This window comes from Eupeodes corollae, chromosome 1 (genome assembly GCF_945859685.1).
Source record: "Eupeodes corollae chromosome 1, idEupCoro1.1, whole genome shotgun sequence".
Taxonomy (NCBI): domain Eukaryota; kingdom Metazoa; phylum Arthropoda; class Insecta; order Diptera; family Syrphidae; genus Eupeodes; species Eupeodes corollae.
In genome coordinates, this window is record NC_079147.1 from 142,329,564 (window position 1) to 142,352,405 (window position 22,842).

Here is a 22,842-nt window from a genome sequence, read left to right on the forward strand (position 1 = left end):
AATCGAACCCGAATATAGAGAGAGGTTTTGGAGAGCTTGGTTCTTCAAAAAAAAAAAACAAAAAGGAATATTGGGACCAATTTGCTTCAACCCTCAACTCATTCGCGATGGAAAAGAAAAATTATTGAACGACGAAATAAAAATATAAATACGACCAAGGAGCATTGAACGTTCTCCTCTTTGGTACCACGAAAGAACTGACTTAAGATTACTGGAATTCCATTCAAAGGAATCATGGGCTGATCCAGTATATCTTGACTCAACATAACAAATACACATTTTATGGTCACACGCCTGAAAGACTTGCACTAAAAACCTAAAGCTACTCTCAAGGGAAAAACTTACTATCATTGCGTTTAAACTGTAATATCCTTTTCTGCTAAAATACTGATGAAGCAAGTCAATCGGGGCAATGATTCCTACTTGGGTTCCGTCAACACATCTTATTACTCCTGGTAACCTGGCCGTTAAAAATAAATAGTTTCGTGCGTCTTGTTTCTCATCGGATGGCATGTTGAGACTGATCCATCTTGGACATAATTTGTCTTCAATTGCACACACAACTTCTTTTAATACTAAGGAAATCGATGATTGTGACAGGCCTAAGTCTAAATCTTTTCCTACGTTGCTCTGATAACTCCCACTATCAGAAAATATAAGGGCAGAAGCTAATTTTAGTATAGCAGAGACAAAATTGTCTCGAATATTCTTGCACAGTCGAAGCATTCTAACTTTTTTCTTTAATTTTCGTTTTCTGCAAAAAAAAAACAATTATATGTTGCTTATCATTTTGGTTTATTTTGTATTTTTATTAAATATAAAAATTATCAATTAATGAACACAGCAGTTTTTTTTGAAATTTCATGAGTTGACGTTATTTTTTTTTTGTATAGTAGCACTAAACTCGAATTGTAAAATTCGTCAACCGTGGTATGTCGAATGTGTTAGTTCGCTAATGAAAATAATAAACTTCGAACGTTCGATTCGCCAACCATAATACGGGTATAAATTTTGTGAAATGTGATTTTCTAACTTTACGCCCAAATTTTGTAACTACAAACTATGTTTATAACATTGATAATATTCCATTGCAAAAGGATTTGGACAAAAAAAAACTAATTGTTCTCTTGACTTAACGATTCGTCTTCATATTGACTTTATTGTTGCAAAAACAAATTACTTACTTGGTTTAATTTCACGTTACTTTAATTAGCTTTCTGACCATGCTATCAATTCAAATTGAATCGAAAGGATCCAAAAATATTTTACAAGGCGTTATTTATAGGCTTCATTGGAATATAGATGTAATTTAATTGATCTCCACTTTTTAGAAACTCGGAGGATATATTTTGAAATAATTTGTTTTAGAGACAATGTCCTCAACAATATTTCTGCCGTCTACAAACCCGACTGCAACTGTAACTCAGCGATTTCTGAATTGTTCATGGCTTCGATTTGAAACAATTTCATAAAGAATCTAAAACTTTTACTTCTTGCCAACTTTCGGTGTAATATAAAAAACACATATTTTAAACGCATACACTTTTGTGTTTGTATTTGTATTACTAATTCTTAAATTAAAGATTTTATTTTCTAACATTAAAACTACTCCTTCAAATAAGATAAACTAAATCTCTGTTATAATACGATGCATATTCGTCTGCAGATGAGCCTTTAATTGATGTGGCAGGGTAAATGCTTTCGAACAAGGTTCACATCTAAAAATATAGAATGTTTTTTTTTATAAAAACACAATTTATACATATTTTATATTTAATTTTTATTTTTCTTACTTGTAAGGCCTTTCTCCTGTGTGCATTTTTTCATGAGCCTTAAGTGATGTTGTAAGGGAAAATGCTTTTCCACAAGTTGAACAATTATAAGGTTTCTCATTGGTGTGTATTCTTTAAAAGGATTTATTGTTTTAACGAGGAAGAATAAATTATTAAAGAAACTAAAAAATATTATATACCTTTCATGTTTTATTTGTGTGCTGCGATCGGCAAATTTTCTGTCACAATACTGACAATGAAACGGTTTTTCTCCAGTGTGAACTCTTATGTGTGCTCTCAGATTGCAGGGTGAGTTAAACCGCTTGCTGCATATTCTAAAATATAAATAAATCATAACTTGTTACTTTTATCGCAACATGTATATTAATGTTCGATTAAAAATTTAGAAAAAACTAGCTCCTATGAATGCACAACTTTATTTTTAGTTAAGCTCTCTTTTGAGAACTGAAAGAACACTTAACTCCATTTCACACAATTGGAGACCAAGAACAAACGAAAAGAATGCTGTCGTTAATAATAGCGAACCGAAGGTTCATCAAAGTGAACATTCTCATTCCATGACTACTAATATCTACATATTTGTATGCTCATTTCAAAAGGCAATACTTTGGAAATAAAAATGTTACTCTGTTTATATGTTGACATCAACTATTTTTAACATAACAAAACCTTGGATATCATGAACGCTTGATTGAGTCGAATCTTTTTAAAATGACGGATATCTATTACCACTACACCTGCTGTTCATCGACTTCGAGAAGGCTTTTGATAGCTTTTATTAAATATGAAAATCATCAATTAATGAACACAGCAGTTTTTTTTGAAATTTCATGAGTTGACGTTATTTTTTTTTGTATAGTAGCACTAAACTCGAATTGTAAAATTCGTCAACCGTGGTATGTCGAATGTGTTAGTTCGCTAATGAAAATATTTCACTTCGGACGTTCGATTCGCCAAACATAATACGGGTATAAATTTTGTCAAATGTGATTTTCTGTCTTTACGCCCAAATTTTGTAACTACAAACTGTGTTTATAACATTGATAATATTCCATTGATAATATTCTTCATATTGACTTTATTGTTGCAAAAACAAATTACTTACTTGGTTTAATTTCACGTTACTTTAATTAGCTTTCTGATCATGCTATCAATTCAAATTGAATCGAAAGGATCCAAAAATATTTTACAAGGCTGGTTATTTATAGGCTTCATTGGAATATAGATGTAATATAATTGGTCTCCACTCTTTAGAAACTCTGAGGATATATTTTGAAATAATTTGTTTTAGAGACAATGTCCTCAAAAATATTTCTGCTGTCCCAAAAACCCGACTGCAACTGTAACTCAGCGATTTCTGAATTGTTCATGGCTTCGATTTGAAACAATTTCATAAAGAATCTAAAACTTTGGCTTCTTGCCAACTTTCGGTGTAATATAAAAAACACACATTTTAAACGCATACACTTTGGTGTTTGTATTTGTATTACTAATTCTTAAATTAAAGATTTTATTTTCTAACATTAAAACTACTCCTTCAAATAAGATAAACTAAATCTCTGTTATAATACGATGCATATTCGTCTGCAGATGAGCCTTTAATTGATGTGGCAGGGTAAATGCTTTCGAACAAGGTTCACATCTAAAAATATAGAATGTTTTTTTTTATAAAAACACAATTTATACATATTTTATATTTAATTTTTATTTTTCTTACTTGTAAGGCCTTTCTCCTGTGTGCATTTTTTCATGAGCCTTAAGTGATGTTGTAAGGGAAAATGCTTTTCCACAAGTTGAACAATTATAAGGTTTCTCATTGGTGTGTATTCTTTAAAAGGATTTATTGTTTTAACGAGGAAGAATAAATTATTAAAGAAACTAAAAAATATTATATACCTTTCATGTTTTATTTGTGTGCTGCGATCGGCAAATTTTCTGTCACAATACTGACAATGAAACGGTTTTTCTCCAGTGTGAACTCTTATGTGTGCTCTCAGATTGCAGGGTGAGTTAAACCGCTTGCTGCATATTCTAAAATATAAATAAATCATAACTTGTTACTTTTATCGCAACATGTATATTAATGTTCGATTAAAAATTTAGAAAAAACTAGCTCCTATGAATGCACAACTTTATTTTTAGTTAAGCTCTCTTTTGAGAACTGAAAGAACACTTAACTCCATTTCACACAATTGGAGACCAAGAACAAACGAAAAGAATGCTGTCGTTAATAATAGCGAACCGAACGTTCTTCAAAGTGAACATTATTTAAATCCCTCATTCCATGAATACTAATATCTACATACTTGTAAGCTTATTTCAAAAGGCAATACTTTGGAAATAAAAATGTTACTCTGTTTAAATGTTAAAATCAACTATTTTTAACATAACAAAATCTTGGATATCATGAACGATTGCTTGAGTCGAATCTTTTTAAAATGACGGATATCGATCACCACTACACCTGCTGTTCATTGAATTCGAGAAGGCCTTTGATAGCTTTAACAGGGAGTATATCTGGTTAGCTTTACGGAGGAGAGGCATTAATGGCTGAAACACATACACGCTTCAGCTTCGGCTTCGTCTCCGTTACGTTAGGCCCGCTTCGAGGTTGCTTTGAATGACATTTCTATTATTTCATCCCTCCAAAGAGCAAATATTTTGTTTGTTGACATTTTTTTACTGCTGATGAGCTGTCAGACAAAGCAAATGTTCAGAAAATTGAACTAGAGCTTCCGTTTGGAGTCACATTACGTTACATTACATTCTTTTCCTTACGATTGTCAAACAAAACGTGAGGTCGAAGCTACATTGTGATAGCATGCATTGAATTCCTATGGCTGAACTCGTAAACGTCAGGCGAAGCCGAAGCTGAAGCGTGTATGTGATTCAGCCATAAAGCAACATATGACAGATCCAAGTGTCACGTTCTGCACGATGGTAGGTTGTCAGATGATTTTGAAATCCGTAGCGGAGTCAGACAGGGCTGTATTTTGGCACCAATATTGTTTTTGTTGTTGATAAGCGATGTATTGCGCGCAGCTTTGTTAGGTAGCGGAGGGATCTAATGGGCTTTGACATCTTATTTAAAGCACTTGGATTACGCACACGATGTTTGCTTACTCTCTCATAGGATCATGGATCTTCATAAAATGACAACAAATGTGGAGAGAGAAGCAGAAGTTGTGGGGCTGATAATTATTTCCGGCAAAACAAAAATGATTACCCTCGAAACACGACCATTCTTTCAAATAAATATTTTTTCGCAAACTGTGGAAAAACTGAATGGCTTTCAATACCTTGGAAGTATCGTTTCCATCGAAGGCGGAACCGAACAGGAAATCATCTGCTGCATCAGCAAGCTACGACTGTTTCGCACAAATGTTAAATCTGTGCTTTTTTTATGGGTGCAGCACTTGGAAGGTTACTTCAGCCATTACAAGAAAGTTGCAAAACTTCGTGAATAGATGTTTTCGTAACACTTGGAAAAGGTAACGACTGCATTGCAGGCCAAGCAATACAGTGGAATCCGCTCATACAAGAATGGAGAAGAGCTGGACGACCGAGAAGCATATGACGCAGGACAGTCGAGGCGGAATCAGTGTCACTAGATAAAAGTTGGAGGGAGCTAAAACACATCTCTGGCAACCGTACACGATGGCGCGTAGGCGTAGTAGAGGCCCTATGCCCCTAAAGGGGTTCCTAACGCACTTAATAGGTCTGAGGACCTAAGTAAGTAAGCAACGACATCAACCATAGCTTTTAATATAACAACAGCTTCTTCACAGTTGTGATAAAGCTTTTAACACTTTTTGTTTTTTAAAAATTGTTAACATAAAAGGTTGAAACATCAGGGCATCCGAAGTAAAAACATTTTACCGTTTAAAAACAAAAACATTTTTTTTTTTGAGATTATTTGAATTTTGAAAAACTCTAATCGCATAACTTTCCGTTGTTCGTTTTATCTTAAGTTTCATTCGTTTAAATGGTTTGAATTTTAATAGTTCTTAGTTGAGAGACTTGCGTTAACGACAATTTTTTGTTTTATTTTTGCACAAGAATCAAGTACACACGTTAAAAATGCTGGTTTTTAAACTGCTGCTTTTGCTGTTCTTTTTACCTCCCTTAATATTTTTACTGTACGAATCTTTATTTTAAGTAAGAAAAAAAGTCATGAAGTCTGCGGCCAATTTAATAAGGTCCTGCACGTTAGGTAAGGTCTTGGTGTCTAATCAAGTTGATTTTTGATACACTGATAAAGCATGCAGATCCACCATCTTAAAATGTAAGATCAGAAATTGAATTTCGCTTAACTTCTTCTTAACGTATAATTGGATAATGTTTTTGAATTCTTTTTCATAACATCTTAAGGGAGTAGTTAGCGTCGACACATGTCCGATTAAAAAAAATGTAAAAAGCATTTTCAAAAATGTTTGTGCGTATTCAGTTGAAGCTCAGTGTACACTTCGTGTCACATGGATAGGGACAAGCTTTTTCGTTTTTTATTTGCCGATATTTCTTTGACCCTTAGTTTTTTTTGAAAAACCCAAATATGTGAATGAATGAGGTATGTGTTAAGTTTGTATTGCAAACAAACATTTTGGATTAAGTGAATAAACACAAGTTTTTTTGGCGGTTTTTCCGAAGAATAATTTTTAGTAATGTGTGTTGCCTCCTGATTTTTGAAATACTCCAAGGTAACCTGTGGTGTATGGGTTCATAGAGTACTGTCAGACATTTGAGTGAAATTTGGTCCTAGGACAGTTTTATGGCTTCAATAATCTCTTCAGTTTTTTTGGTATTGCCATCCTCCTTTGTAGACTTTTCTTGAAAGCCACCCGCACACGTTTTCCATGATGTTCAGGTCAGGTTAATATGGGGACATGGTAATAGGTTCACATATAGCCCTGAATCCAGGCTTTTGTTGTCCGTGCGGTTTGTATAGGTGCATTATCATTTGTGAAAGTACATTGTTGTTTGTTTGTTCCAAAATTGATTTGTAAGCGATTGCTGTCGTTTAAGAGCTTTAAAAATCCAGCTCCACTGTCCCGTGGGCCGTGATTGGTAATTGCACCGCCTTCTTTGCTGTGCGGTTTTTTAAGATAGATTTCTTCCTTTCTTAAATCATAAAAATAGTACCTATATCCATCAGGACCGTCTAAATTAATTTTGTTTCATCATGACGTTATACCAACATTCTGTGGTGGTTTTTTCTTAAATTTTTGGTGTCGTATATGGTCTGCCTTCTGTATCACCGAGTAACAGTCGATCTATTAGCATTTACCCCAGCTTCCGCTTCGAATTTACTAATGGAAAGCCTTGAATTTGAAGCAACTCACTATCGACTACTTTTTCTGAAATGATGTGGCTTTCTTAACTTTATTAAATTAATACTCGTACTAAGCTCACAAACAATCAAACTATACTTTTATCTTATTTAAAACACTCTAATAGGTAAATTTTGATATTGTCTCTATCCGTGTGACACAAACAAAAACTTGTTGCAAACATCCTCAATTCTTTGGGGCCACTGCTTAGAACGGTAAAGGAGTGGCGAAAGGTATGGTTTGATGTCAACTTTAAAGTAAAACTGCATTTACTGTTTTCTTCTTGGTCGGATCTGAATAGTGTTATTAGAAAGGATTCCAGAGGATAGCCTTTATACAAGCTATTCCTGTTGTATAAACGATGTTGATCTTTGTTTGGTGCTTGAATTTTTATGTGGCTGCCATCTACATGTCCAATTATTCCTGGATTCCCAGCCTTTTCATTAAAAAAAAGTATAAGCATGTCTTTTTTCTTCGTCCAAATAGTGAGAATTTATTCAACTCGTGTACTTCCACAATTTCGAGCATTTCTTTGAGAATGAGGTTCATTGTAAGCTTTAAAACTAGTGGCACCGTTAACATGCTTTGTCTTTGCAGTACCTTCTCTTTAATTTCAATTGATAGATAAATAAAGGAGTCCTTATTAAACCTAAAGTACAAAACATGTCTTGAAATATAACAAAATAAAATGATTTGTCTAATGAATCATCCTTTGATGTATGTATGTACTTGTCCGTACTTACTTCTAGTCTGGTAAATGTAAAGGATTTGATGTCAATCTTATTCTTCTTCTTTCTCTCAATAAGTTTTTTTTTTATTTTTGTCTAATCTATCCTCTTTAAAGCTCACGTAAGAAGTGTTAATAAACAGTCCAATGCTACACATTTGTGACTTTTTTATAATTTAACTAAAAAAGTTTTATTTAAATTTTAAAATTGAATTTATTCTTTCGAATATCAATCTCTCATAATCAGCTGTTTATGTGGTTTGTGTGTGGATTGCAAATAATAGCGTTTAAGCAACGCAATACAGACTCTTAAACTCCAAAAAAGTGACAATTTAAAAAAAACGCCTACTACAATAAGTGTGAATACATACCTAATTCATTCCACAATTGGATTTTTTTCTAAAAAATCTCAGGGTTTAAGAAATATCGTTAAACAAAAAATTCAAAAAGCTTGTACCTATTCATATGACACAAAGTGTATATAAAGATGATAATTGATTATGTATCAAACATGACACATGAAAAAAATAATTATGTGTATGAAAAATGATACATGGGACGTATTGAAGTGGACGTGTGAGTATTTCAATATTAATTTTTATGGGAACAGTCAAGCCGAATTACAAAATGTATCAAATATTATACATATGGACGTAGCCGGAACTAAAAAAAGTAAATGTGTGCATCAAATGTGATACATGGGACTGTTAAGGTGTTAATTGAACAATGGGCTGTGACGAAACTAGCTAACGATACCTCAATAATGCATTTTTGCCGAAATCTTGGGAAAATACGTATTTCCTCTTCAAAACAGGTAGTTTTTCTTTGTGTACTACCAATTCAATGAAAATTGTCTGACTAAACATTTCATTACTTGGCATGTTTTTTAAAAGATCAAATAATTTAATCTATTTAACAAAAAATATGTTTAAAAGTTAATATTTAAATTTTTCAACTTACTCGCAGGCATAATTCTTTTCGTTTCGATGGATTTTCATATGAAAACTGAGAAGACATTTCTTTTTAAAATGATTCCCACATATGTCACAAATAAATGCATTTGCCTTATTAGGTTTCGCTCTCTGAATATACTTCCGAATGGTTGGTTTTATTTCCTCCTTAATTTCCGTTGGATCAGGTTTATTGTCTTCGGAATGAATTAGTTCACTTATGTGATTCATTGTTTCAGCAAAACTTTGTGAATCATCATCACCACCAACTCGATGCTCATCTCGTTCTTCAATGATTTCTTGTTTAATATCATCTTCCGACATGTAAGTCATTTCATATTCCTCTTGATCACATTGATCTATTTCGCTACCCTTAACAGAAATCCCATCAGACTGCAAGTCGTTTGTTTGGCTATTTTCATCAAAAACTGTATCTTCTTCTTCTACCAGATTTATTTCATCTATTTCGCCGGCTTTAAAAGACGAACAATTACCAGCTGGCGAAGGGATAACTTCCACATCTTGAATAACGTACTGGATGTCATTTGAATCAATGAATTGAGCGTCATTGCTGTCGATAGTCAAGCCATCGACTTCAATAGTCGCCTGATCATCTTCAAGGAAGTCGATATTTTCAAACGCCCCTTCTGATTCTGTAGTGTTTTTATTTGATTTAAATATTTTTGATGCAGTTTGTGTTTTTAGTATAATATGATTCAGGTATTCTGTGGTCCTTTGACATGTTTCGCGGAATTTGGTGGCATATCTCAAAATTGAAAGGCATCTTTGGCATATTTTGTCTGGTAAATTGTCGGTTCTTTTAAGCTGTAAACATTTTTTTAAAATTATTTAGGATATGTTTGAAAATATGATATTAAACAATTTGAAAATTACCTCTATTCCTGAGCATAGAAAGATATCGTTTGGTAGCGTTGGAACTTCGAAGATTGGATGCAACACGACGCGTTTACCTTCTTCCTCCATACAAATGCGACACACATTCCATTTGATACTTATTTCCATTTCAAAGTTATTTTTATTATCTTTACTCTGTATGAAAGTTTTATTAAATTAATTCTATTTTAAGTGCTTAGTTATAGGATTTAAATTAAATTTGTTTCGATAAAATTTATTTTTATTTGTAATTTGTATGTTTACCAAAATTGTGAGCTGCAAGTTTGACTTTTAAATCTGACATATTCGAGTATCGAGTTAGAATAGCATCTTTATTCTTAGGGTGTAAATACAATAGTTGACGTTAGATTACGCTTTGTTCTCTTAGATGATAAAGTAAGTATTTTAAAATCGTTAAGTTCTTCAACGATGTTGTAAAAGAAAAATGATTGTTGCTAAACAAACCGAATATGTGTAATTTGTAATTTTTGTTTGTAACATTAAATGCAATCGGGTTGGCATGAAATGGTTGGTTTTATACTTTTATCGATGTTGGTCTTTTTGACAGTTGTCACTTGATTTATGCTCAGTTTAGTTTGAAATTTAATAATAAATAGGCTTACTCCTAAAGTGCATTCGGTATTTAAAAAAAAATAAGTTTTGTTTATGTTTTAAATATTTCTTGAATCTTTTAACACCATCGAAACAACTTTTTAACAGATTAACTTGTTAAAACATTTTGTTTGTTATCCTGAACAACATCTGAAAATCTTACAATTTTATTACCAAAAGAGTATTTCGGTTCGTGTGACGCACGTAGAGAAGCATTTAATTAAACAAACTTTTTGTTAGGGCATTAAATTTCGTAGTGTGCTTGTGGCGTGGCCTCAAAAAACGAGTGATTTAACACCACCGTATTCCACTTTTTTTGCGTTATGTGAAGTCTCTTGTTTACGGAAATAAGCGTGAGACAATGGAAATCTATGATTGATTCATTCAATATAGACGACGAAAGTCTAGCAAAGTCGCTGGACTAGATGGCTTTAATACCATCTAATCGACACCCACAGTCTCATCATCTTTTTCAAAGCCACATTGGGTTGAACTGTATAGAGCTTTTTCATTGAGTGATCTACGGTCCCGTATGCATAGAAGTTGAGAAGGAGGAGAAGGTGGAACGACTGTACAGTGACGTTTAATTAGCCAGAATGATACAAATCCAACGCCTGAGATGGATGGGTAACGTAAAGCGCATGGAAACCAATGCTTCGACCAAGAATGTTTTCAAATCCACAACGACAGAAAAGCGCAGCATCGAAGATTTTGGATCAGTTGGTGCGCACAAGTAGACCTCAAAAACTGGAGACGTCTAATAAAAGACCGAGCTAAAAGGCGAAGTTTGTTAAGTGAGCCCTTAGTTCACACAGGACTGTACCGCCACCTCAAGTAAGTAAGATAGACACCTTAGAAAAGAATATTCGTCACGTTATTGCTGATACACGGCCCCAACTGCTGCAAAAAAGTTCGAAAACTGTTCCTTTCAAAAAAGGTTTATATAATATCAATTTTAATTACTTTTCAATTCTAATTTCATTAAAATTTGTCTGTGCTTTCGTTTAAAATAATAATTTAATTTTTATCTATTTACTTCCTTATAACATAATAGTACGTTTCCACCAAAAAATAATCCGAGATTTAAGGCAAATGATTTAAAATAAATCATGAGGTGTTTCCACCAAAGAAGAGCAGATTAATTTGACGTTGTCATAACAACCAATCGTAATTAGTTTTATTTTATTCTTGTACCTATGTATTTATTATTTTTGTATACTTACATTTTATTTCGTTTTTGATTTCTTTCGTTTTCGTTTTTGAGTTGTTTATTGTACAATTATTACAATTATTCTCCGAAACAAAAGTTTGTTTGATTTGGCAAACTAATGTTTCCAAGTAGATTTCAATGAGTTTTATTTGAAATCTTCATTTCAGGAGATTAAAATTTCTATTGTAAATCTGTGAGATTTCAAGGAGATTTGTGACAAATCTAGCTAACTCTCGGTTTAGTGCCCGGTGGAAACGTAGTATAACATTCTAAAATTTAGTTTTGCCCACAGCCACAACCCTATTTGGCTTTATCAAACTCTCAATCGAACAGTTCTTATTTTATTCATGACATCCCTGTAGAGATTACAGAGTACTACTCAATTCGATTGTCGTTCATTGAGTTTGAGTGACAGCTTTTTATTTGTTGTTAACAAGAAGAAAGAAAAAATATTTCTCAATTAAAAAGTTTTGAAATTTTCTAATCCAAGTTCCAATTCCAATCCAATCAAGTGATTGAATAAATTTTAAAATAATGTTCACTTAAGCATCCACGTATCTTTCGAATATTAACTTAGTTTTAAGGGCGACGACACAGCAATTTAAAGTCTTTTCACAACACGGAAACAACAAAAAAAACCTTTATCGCAATCAACGACTTGAAGTGAGTCGAGCCACCATCATCACCAAACCAGCCCACCAAATAAGTAATGAGTAATTATCGTCACGGCTACTGTGGAATTGAAGTACGCGATATGCATCCGAGAATCTCCCATAACTTCACCTACGTTAGTTCATGTGTCAAATACATGATATTCATGTTGAACTTTATATTTTGGTTATTCGGGGGGCTTCTCATGGGCATTGGTTTGTACGCCTTCAAAGAGAAATGGGAATCGACTGGGTGGGTGCGTTTGGAGAGCTTCTACGATGTTGTGCTGAATATTTCTCTTGTGATGATGATTGCTGGAATTGTCATCTTTGTTGTCAGCTTTGCTGGCTGCCTTGGTGCTCTGCGGGAGAATACTTGTCTGCTTAAGTTTTATTCGATGTGTTTGCTTCTGTTTTTCCTCTTCGAGATGGCTATTGCCATAATGGGCTTTGTTTTCCCGCACAATATGAATTCTTTTCTTGAGGATTCCTTCACTGACAAGATAATTCACACCTATCGTGACGATCCAGACCTGCAGAATCTCATTGACTTTGCTCAGCAGGAGTTCAAGTGCTGCGGCTTGAGCAATGCAGGCTACCAGGACTGGAGCAAGAACGAATACTTCAATTGCTCATCGCCCAGTGTTGAAAAGTGTGGAGTGCCGTACAGTTGCTGCATCAATGCTACCGACATAAGCTCCGGTTTGGTTAACATTATGTGTGGCTATGATGTGCAAGGACAGTCAGTTGCAGCAGCTAGCAAACGCATATGGACCAGTGGATGCATCGAAATCGTTCGCGTCTGGGCCGAAAGGAATCTCTATACAATTGCTGGTGTGGCCCTGGGTATTGCTCTCATTCAGCTTTTCGTCATCTATCTGGCCAAGACTCTCGAGGGCCAGATTGACCTCCAGAAGTCCCGCTGGGCGGCGTGAGTAAAAACCTAGCAATACATCGCACACACTAATGACAAATAATAAACGAGCTCGGCAAATCCAATTAATGGGTCCCACACACGACTTGACTGGCTTCAACTCTAACGTGCTGATTTAATAGAGGGCTGATCTTTTTTCTACATTAACGTTATAACGTTTTCTTTTTTTTTTGTTTAAATTTTGTTTAGTTAACTCGAAATTTTGTTTCTTTTTAAAATTAAAATTTTTATTTATATGTAGATTCAAATTTAAGACTAGAAAATATAATTAAAACAAAACAACAAAACGAACATTGCCATTTACAATGAGATAAAGAACAACCACAACACAATTGTATTGTTTGTAAACAATTTTTGTTTCTTCGAATTTATAGTGTGTGAGCGCATTAGCTTGAAATTTTAGTTTTGATTATTGAGTGCTATCGACACAAACAAGTTCTCTTCTTTTATTATATTTTATTATATTATATTATATTATGTATTTACTCCACTATTTATATCTATAATCAAAATATTAAGAAACAAAAAATGCTACAAAAACATTACTCAAAAATAATAATAGATATTTTTGTGATTTTATACACAATTATTATTGTATACTCATGTATATGTATATATATGAACCAGAAAAAGAAAACAAAATATTACTCAACAAACATACATACTTACATGGAAGATAAAAGAAATTCATTATACTTATAACCATTTAATAATTAAGAAAATATAGTTGGCAGAATAAATCCATACAAATAAAATAGATACCTACAAAAATCTCCAAAACTTTATATATAAAAATAAGAATTGTATCATCCTATTGAAAAAAAAATAATTAAAAAAAAAAACAAAAACAATAATAAAGTATAAAATATTTAGGTCCCAAATTGTTTAGCATTTTTGTTTTCATTAAATCTACGAACGGACAGGTTCCACCCTCAAAGAGACAAAGACTATAAATAAATTGCCTTTGAGTTTTTTAAATTGTGCGCGCCTTAAGGGGAAATGAATATCCCTATAAGTTCGAACGATTAGGAAAGGGTGATAGGATTAGAAAGGAGATACCGATGCACATTAGTTTTGAATGTCTGCTCATGGAATGGAAATATTGAACCTAGTAAAGCATTCTACATTTTTGTAGTGTGAATATTAATGATCCCAGCGCTTAACAGAATTTCCGGAATTTCCCTCTAGGGTCAACTGATGCGCATTGTCAGAAGTACGGGTATTACGGTTGAATCCTTTAAGGGGAGAACTGCATCTGATTATTTCACTAGAGCATTCAAAATTATGAAAATAAGGATCAAACAATGAAAGGCATGAAACCTTGCGACAGTGTTAAAGCGTAGCAAATGTCTTAGAAAGAAAACGATAGCCTATAATTTTTAGACCTTCTTTTCAATCCTATTCAAAAGACTCAAGTACGTTATTGAAGCAGCCCAAATATTACAATTATACTCTAGTTTCGGATCAATTAAAGCTTCGTTAATTATAATCAGATCAGACGGGGAAAAAATCTTGCATCGTTAGAAAAAACTTAGGCACTTAGTTGCGTTTTTAGTAACTCATTCCATTCCACAAAATGGTTTAGTGGTGCAGCACATAACTATAACTGAAAGAAATTAAAAAAAAAAACTAAACTATTTTAAAAGATTGTATTGTATTTTATGGAGGTATTTTGAAAAGCAAATCGGCAATACCTGAAAGATATCGACTTTTGATTTTATGTCATATTGTGTTCAGACTTAGAGGTAGAAAACCTGGATTTTTTATAAGATAAACAATTTGAACAATAATTGGACTTACCGCGTTTACTAAAATGCTAATTGTGTACAATGAAAAGTAGAGGATGATATGGATATTGTCCATCCGGCGTTAATACTAACAATCCAAGCGAATCATAGGCAACTCAACAGAAATGATCACAACCGTTTTTTCGTTCCTAATCAAAACTCCTTCCAAACAAGTCAACAACTCTCTCTAACTATCTTTTATCAAAATGTAAGAGTTCTCCGGTCTAAATTCGACCAAGTCTTAAGACAATGGGCAGGTTCAGACGACATAAGGGACTTGAAAGTTAGGCAAGTTTATAGTATCTGATTGGCCAACTGCCAACAAATTACCTTCGAATTAAGACAACTTTAATGGAAAGTTGGAAAAATGACAGTTGATCATGTTTTTTTATTCAACTAAAAGCTGTACTTTGTTATCCTATTATTTATTTCTTTTCTGCACATCTTCATTTAATGCTTTCTGTAAAAGGGTTCCTTGTCAATTTTGAAAAGAAATAACAAATATTTCCTTACAATACAAAATACAAATCGTTTCGTAGAGGTTTGCGAAGTAAAGTTCTGAATTTGAAATTCACGACGCTTGAGAAACTAACTAGTTGCCTTTGCCGAAATGAACGTTCAAAGAATGAAATTCCCTTATGTTGGCCTGAACTGAACCTGCCCAATCACATTCGCTTCCTTTTGATGTCAGCGCTTTGACTAAAACTAATCAGATCCCTAGTATCAGTAGCGTAGAGATGTTTCCCTTTTCTTTTAATGTGTATCGTGATGCTGATCAGTATACCATTGGCTCTCCTTGCAGAGGAGTTGACTTTTTGTTTAGTTAAAATAAAACTTCTTTAAACATCTGTTTAAAGTATGTGCTTCTACATATTGTTAATTTTTGGGGATTTCAACCTTCTACGCCTTAAAGAGACAGTTTCAGACCACGAATCAAATTACACTTGTTATCCCTCCTCGGCAAAAGAACATCTTTTTGTAGATCAACTTGACCTTATAAGTTAAGGTAACTTAACCCAGGTAACTCATCACATCAGTCACTCTCTGCTTCCAAATACTTTAAGCTATTGATAGCCCCTTGCTACTAACGTCCTACAATAACTCGTACCTAAAAGTTACTCCCACTTCACACCTTTATTTCGTATTATTTTCATAAAGTCCAATTTTCCCAAATTAGCGATTATATTACCAGAGTTCCATTTTATCTTGAAGATATGTATGTTGCCTCTTTAACAATGAAATACAATATTTAATTTCACTGCATGTCCCTTCCTACCGATGTAGAGTTGGTATAATCGTTGAATTCGATCCCTGTCTAACCAAAAGAACAAGCTGTGGGAAATATTCCTATGCTCTCAATGTCCGATTGACTACTCAAAGTACCTTATTGCTTATCTTCATTTCAACGATCTATACAATTTCCCTTATCAGGAATATTTACATAAACTCAAACTAACCTTATCAACGTTCCCAAATCCTTCTTTCAGTTCGTTAATCGGAAAAAAAAGTCTGAAATGTATCCATCCTCCTTGTCCTTTATTAAAGAAACTGCCAATGATAATATAACAATTACTAAAAACTCGGGCTTTTATGTGACCGTGAATTGAAATTTCTACTTCACATTGGCGAAGTAATTCATAAGGCCTACTGTGTTTTGGGTTTTGTTGAAAGATGGTCCAAAGAATTTTCTAACCCTTACGTGACCCGCATCTTTACATGCTTTGTATAAAAGCATCCAACGAAGATTTCTTTGTTTTGCACTTCCATTCCTTCCTTAGGAAAATGCTTTGATCGGTACCAGATTTGGGTTCTTTTTAAGCTGATGCATACAGCAAGTAGTATTATTGAGTCTCTAGTCCTCGAACGATGGATTTGATGGAGTGTTGGAGCACGCACTTCGTTTTTTTGTACAACCTAAGGATGATGTTCTTAGAATTCAGACGTAACCTTTGGTCTGCGCTAGAGGAACAAGAGACTCTTTATTGATGAAAATAACCCACCGTTCTATTACCTCGAACGGAAACAGGACAAGCAGCAGACGACTGCACTGCAGGCCGATCTTGATGTTTCCAACTTACCATCAACACAACGAGAAAAAAAATCAATTCTAATACCAATAGTAACGGGGAAAGGAGGGTCCATCTGCACAGAAATTCGTATATTCAGATAAGATTTGTTGATTCGGACATCCGTATAGTCCATTAGTGATTGAGCTGGTGCTCAGCCAGACTGACTGTCCCAATCTAATTGGGATTTTAGGAAAGAAACAAGAGAAGGAGAAAGAGAGTAAAAAAATCAAACCGTTTAAGTACCTATACTATTCTGGAGTACTGGAAGGACGTATGAGGCGTTGTTGGAAATAATGGATGGCTTGTTTGCTATTCATCTGTGGGAGCGGAGGAAATTAGTGAAAGAGTGTCAGGTTAAAAAGCGTCCTTTTGTTTCAGGACTTATCTGGAGAAGATTTTTCGAAAATCATTTACCCTACTCAGCATCTACAATTCGGCAAGTTAGAAGCTTAGGTAAAAGATATAAGGCATCTTAAAATTCCCTTCCACATCTTTTTATAAAGCCTAAAGTTCTATTAGCTTTTTGTAAATATCAGTAAAAGTAAATTTTCAGTTCAAAATGTTACCTACATAGGTCTGAGAAGTTAGAGAGTGTTTCTATGTTCGAAGAATCAAACATATATTCATAGTCAACTTATTTTTCTACCCTAGCCAATACTTAACATTAAGCTATTTGTATTGTACCAATCCCATAGTCAAAGTAGATCCTCTTGTAATAATTCGCAGTCTGTTAAGGAATTTACTGTTCGAAATATATTAAGTATATTAATGTCATCGATTTTGGTTTTATGATAGGGGAGAAGTCGTTTATAAACAAAACAAATAACAACGGACTAAGGTGGCTACCTTGCAGTACACCAGAATTAACAATAAACGAATTAGAAATGTCAATTTTTAAATATAAAACTATAATGTCTATCAGTAGGGTGAGATGATATTGAAGCTAGGAATTTGTTAATTCACTTAAAAGTATTTTATGGCTAAGTTTGTCAAATGCTTTGGTAAAATCTGTAATTACACAGTCAACTTATTGTTTTTCAAGTATCAACACAAAATGCTGTACATTTAACTAGTTCTTTACAGTAGATTTTATTTTTATAAATCCATGTTAGTTATCACAGAAAATAGAAGAATTAAAGGAAGAGCATCACAAACAATAGATCCTAGCAGTTTTGAAATAACAGACAATTTAGCAATAGGAGGATAGTTACAAATAGCTGTTGAGCTATGATTAGTTCAGAAAGGGACCTCACAAATACTCTTTAAAAAATCACCCCACATATTGGATAGCACTTGTTGTTCACTTTATACTGCCAACTACTAGGATAATGCCATACATTTTTGAATTGATTTTCGGTTTCTATAGCCGGTGAAAGTTTTGAACCCCCGTACATGTGGATAGCTACGCATTAAAAGTTATACAATTAAAGGGTATATTGGAAACGAGTGTTTCCCCAAGATCAACAAAATAAAAAACTTCTTAAAAAGGGCATACAAAAATGCGTCACAGGAATGAGGCCAAATACAAAATTTCATAAAAAAAAAACGAAAAGAGTAATTGAAATATTTACATCCTATTGTTTTATAACATTTGTTTATAACGTACATACTTGATGATTATGTCTGTTTTTGAATAGAAACATTTAGTTTTTTTTTTAAATAATCACAGGCAATTTGAGATCAGGAATCACAAAAAGCTTCAATTAAGGTGTCCTAGTCTTCAAATTGTCTGCCACCTTCATATATTTACGAGATAGCCATGACCAAACGTTATTGTCGAAGTCCGGTTGATATGGTAGCTACGTCTGATGATGATGATAAGGGCATTGTCTTTTTATAAAATCCCAGGCAGAGATCAGCAAACGTTTATAGTTGTTCCCGTTCATTATTCTGGAGTCAAACCGCAGAATTAATCCATTTTTGAATGTTGTTGTTTTTCAGCTTTGTAACCTTTTTCGTTTTTCCCATATTTTTGTGAATCAGCAAGTTGATTGATTATAACTTTCTTGCTTCTATTTAGTCTACTCCTTGCTATTTCACATCCTGAGAGTCCTAAATCCTTGAATCATCTATTTTTGATCTTTATGTACAGCTGTCAAAGACTTTCCGTAGCACATATTTGTTTAAAATTAAATTAAAACACTTATTTTCAACACTCTTTTGTATATTCTATACACAAGTTTTTAAAAGATCGCACTTGTAAACTCCTGCACAGAAATACTCGCAATCATAGAAACCTTAACCTTTTGCTAAGTCGGGCAATCAATTCTGGCGTGAGTGCTATTGCAAATTGCATAATATCGGCTTATCCGGCAAGCACCAATATTCGATAATAACTACTGCAGAAGTTTTAAATACTTTAAAAAATGTACAGGATGGAAAAGATACGGGTTCCGACGGAATTCCAGTTGAATTTTAGAAGTACGGCACCAATGAGCTGATAAATAAAATTACTTCGGAGTTTAACCATATTTTGGATAGTGGATCTATACCAGTAGGGTTTAAGAAAACCTTAATCTTTCCTATCCACAAAAAAGGAAGTACTCAAAACCCAGACAATTATAATGGAATAGTTTTTTGAACGTTCAGGATTAATCAAACTAAATTTAAATTCAAATCATTAATTAATTTTATTAATTTCATTCCATTTTAACTATTTTTAATATCATCATTGTTAGAAAACCCTGCTTGAAGCAAACAAATTGTAATTCTCTTAATCCTCATGTAAGGCCAATAATATTGTAATGCATTTGATTTGGATGATTTGCCATATACGAGTACAATTTTTAATCTTTCCATCTTAATGTTTGACCACCGCCGCGGCGGGCCTGAACAAATCTTTCAAGCAAGCCCTAATTGGTAACATTTTTTCATTATACAACTAAAACTTAAACACTATAACGATTTTTTCATATACAAATAAAACTTAACTTTATAACGCTTTTATCAAATCTTTCGAATTCTTAATCAATGATACTATAGCCTCGGTTTGGAATGAAGAGCAAATCTCTAAATGGTTTTAGACTGAAACAGGCGTCCGGCAGGGGTGTTCGTTGAGTCCTCTTTTATTTGCGTTCTTTGGGAACGACCTTACCGACAATATTGGTGGAGGAGTGGAATTCGCCAGGACAACGATCAAAGCGATATTCTATGCCGATGACATTGTGCTGTTTTCTAATTCACTCCAATCACTGTAACCAATGATAAACCAGTTCCGTAGGAACTGTGTAACGTGGAATCTTAGGGTCAATTTAAGTAAACCTAAAATAATGATATTCCAGAACGGAGGTGGAAGAAATTGCTCAAATGAAAAATGGAGCTACGATTCGAACTTGATTGAGGTGGTGAGAGAATTCAATTACCTAGGAGTGTGCTTTACAAAGAATCTAAGTATGGAAAGACATCTTAGTAAAAAACTTATGAAAGCAAAAAGTGCAATCGGTACTTTCTGAGCGAAGTGTTTCTCAAACAAGAACATAGCACATAGTAGCAAATTTCGTGTGTTTAAAGCAGCGTCTAGATCTATTATGCTTTACGCACCACAATACTAAAGTTTGGAAAAACTGCTAACATTCTTTATTAAAAGAATATTTCACCTCCTATACAACACACCAAATTACATAGTTTTGCTGGAAACTGTAATATCGCCGCTTTTTATTCAAACCTTAAAACTAAATATAGACTACCACTATATGTACATGATCAAAGTTCTGCAAATGCACAATGGAAGGTTATCAAAGAAAGCAGCCCTCTATGCAACCAATCAAGGAATTAGTTGGTACGCAGAATGGCACGTGCTAGCTTTGTGGTGTGAAATGTCACTGGATCTGGATTTCGGTAGCGTTGATGATAGCAGGATTAAATTGTATAAATATAATGCAAGGGTTGGTGAAAACCTCCGTAGTCACTGTATAGAAGACGCTTCAAATTCAACTCATAGATTAATTTATAAACATCTTTGTCATAACCTTGATCCAAATAACTATTTTAGAGATGAGAACAGTACTTACTTACTTAAGGTGGCGCTACAGTCCGGGGCGGACCTGGGCCTCAACCAACAAACGTCTCCAGCCAGCTCGGTCCCTAGCTAGCTGTCTCCAGTTTCGCACGCCAAGTTGGTTGAGGTCCTCTCCCACCTGCGTGCGCCACCTGAGTCGCGCTCTACATGACCTACCCATCTAAGCCGTTGGACTTTAATTCTGCTAACTAGGTCAGTGTCGCTGTACAGCCCGTACAGTTCGTCGTTATATCTTCTCCTCCATTCTCCATCTATGCGTATGGGACCAAAAATCACCCGAAGAATTTTTCTCTCGAAGCATCCTAAGACGCTCTCATCTTTCTTTGACAGGGTCCAGGCCTCAGCGCCATAAATGAGAACCGGGATGATGAGTGTCTTATAGATAGTGGGCCTTACCAATAATTATTGCCTAAACAAGCGTTTAGATAAACGCCACGTTAAACTTTAGAGACGAGTTTATTTGTGTGTTAACCAATAACCAAATTAAACACGTCTTTAACTAAACGCTGCTCTATTACATTATCTACTACATTTGTTGCCAAACAGACATATGAGTGAATTGCATCGGTATCAAATCTCGCATTATCTAATTGGAAGTCCACTGACAACATTGCAGATATTTCAATGTTCTTTGGGGGGTGTTCACCAGTTTCCTTCTGAAACCGACTAAACTTATTTTGCTCCTGGCTTGCGTTTTTAAGGCAATAGCCAGTGGCATTTAGCATTTCCTGAATGCTCTGTCAAGCTTCAAATTTAGCTTTGAGTGTTTTTCCATCCTTGAGTTTACTCTCCACTGTCATAGAAAACGGCTTTACTGCTTCAACCAGCAACTCCTTCATTGCTGGTGTCCGTTAACGGACCCGACTTTGCTTTATTGCCATTGGAATAACAATTTACTCTGAAATAAATTGAAATGTTACTTATATATTTAAATAAAAAGAAATTAATCTATTTGTTTATTTTGATTGCTAATTTTTATGAGCTCACGGTCACAGCCAAAAATAAATTTGCAGCAGATTAAAGAAACATACGAAAAATTTCTTTTCCTGCCAACTGCCAGAATGACAGCACAAACATGACGTTAAACCTTAATCACGAAGTTAAACACGCGTTTCTCTACTCTAAAATTTAGAGTGACGTTTAGCGTTAAGCTGACTATTAAATTGATTATTGGTATGGTTCATTATTTAGAGTCCACTTAAATATTTAAGTCGTCACTAAATTTGATTATTGGTAAGGCACAGTGATTTTACATGCTCGAGAGAGGACTTCACTTCTCAATTGCCTTCTAAGTCCAAAGAAGCAGCGATTTGCAACAGTTATTCTTCGTTTGATTTCAGCGCTGGTGTCGTTGTCTGCATTAATAGCGGTGCCTAGGTAGACAAAGTTCTTAACTACCTCAAAGTTATTGCTGTCCATGGTGACGTTTTGTCCAAGACGTCGTCGTTCAGTGTCCTTTTTTGATGACAGCATATACTTGGTCTTGCCCTCATTGACCACTAAACCCATCTTCTTTGCTTCCGTCGCAATGCTCAAAAACGCTCCACTGACATCACGCTTTGATCTTCCAATTATGTCAATATCATCTGCGTATCCGAGTAATTGGATGAATTTTTGGAAGATTGTGCCTCTAGTGTTGACGGTTGAGTTTTGCACAATTCTTTCCAGAACGATGTTGAAGAAGTCGCATGACAGTGCATCGCCTTGTCTAAAACCTTTTTTGACATCAAATGCATCGGTAAGATCTTTTCCGACCTTGATAGGGCAGCGTGCATTCTCTATCGTCATTCTGCACAAACGGATAAGTTTGACATGGATGCCAAAACTAGACATTGCACGGTAGAGCTCTTCCCTATAGATGCTGTCATACA

At 34.2% G+C, this 22,842-nt stretch overlaps 2 protein-coding genes across 2 annotated transcripts; one reads left to right on the forward strand and one right to left on the reverse strand.

The window, feature by feature from the left end:
- Positions 1-1,538: 1,538 nt before the first annotated feature.
- On the reverse strand, positions 1,539-9,983 carry LOC129945288 (zinc finger protein 260-like). Its single transcript, XM_056054947.1, has 9 exons — positions 9,692-9,983; positions 8,808-9,622; positions 3,690-3,824; positions 3,511-3,621; positions 3,346-3,435; positions 2,817-2,869; positions 1,973-2,129; positions 1,794-1,904; positions 1,539-1,718 (listed from the first exon to the last, which is right to left on the reverse strand). The coding sequence occupies exons 1-9, from the start codon at positions 9,818-9,820 to the stop codon at positions 1,628-1,630; spliced, it is 1,692 nt and encodes a 563-aa protein (XP_055910922.1). The 5' UTR covers positions 9,821-9,983; the 3' UTR covers positions 1,539-1,627.
- Positions 9,984-11,897: 1,914 nt separating this feature from the next.
- Positions 11,898-13,973, forward strand: LOC129940929 (tetraspanin-33-like). The gene has a single exon (XM_056049457.1). The coding sequence runs from the start codon at positions 12,223-12,225 to the stop codon at positions 13,096-13,098; it is 876 nt and encodes a 291-aa protein (XP_055905432.1). The 5' UTR covers positions 11,898-12,222; the 3' UTR covers positions 13,099-13,973.
- The last annotated feature ends 8,869 nt before the right edge of the window (positions 13,974-22,842 follow it).

Coding starts and splice junctions, on each gene's coding strand:
- LOC129945288 (XM_056054947.1), bottom strand. CDS start 9,820: ATGGAAATAAGTATCAAATGGAATGTGTGTCGCATTTGTATGGAGGAA. Junction 3,622..3,689: donor ACACAAATAAAACATGAAAG/GTATATAATATT, acceptor ATCCTTTTAAAG/AATACACACCAATGAGAAAC. Junction 2,130..2,816: donor CAATGTTATAAACACAGTTT/GTAGTTACAAAA, acceptor AAAAGTAACAAG/TTATGATTTATTTATATTTT.
- LOC129940929 (XM_056049457.1), top strand. CDS start 12,223: ATGAGTAATTATCGTCACGGCTACTGTGGAATTGAAGTACGCGATATG.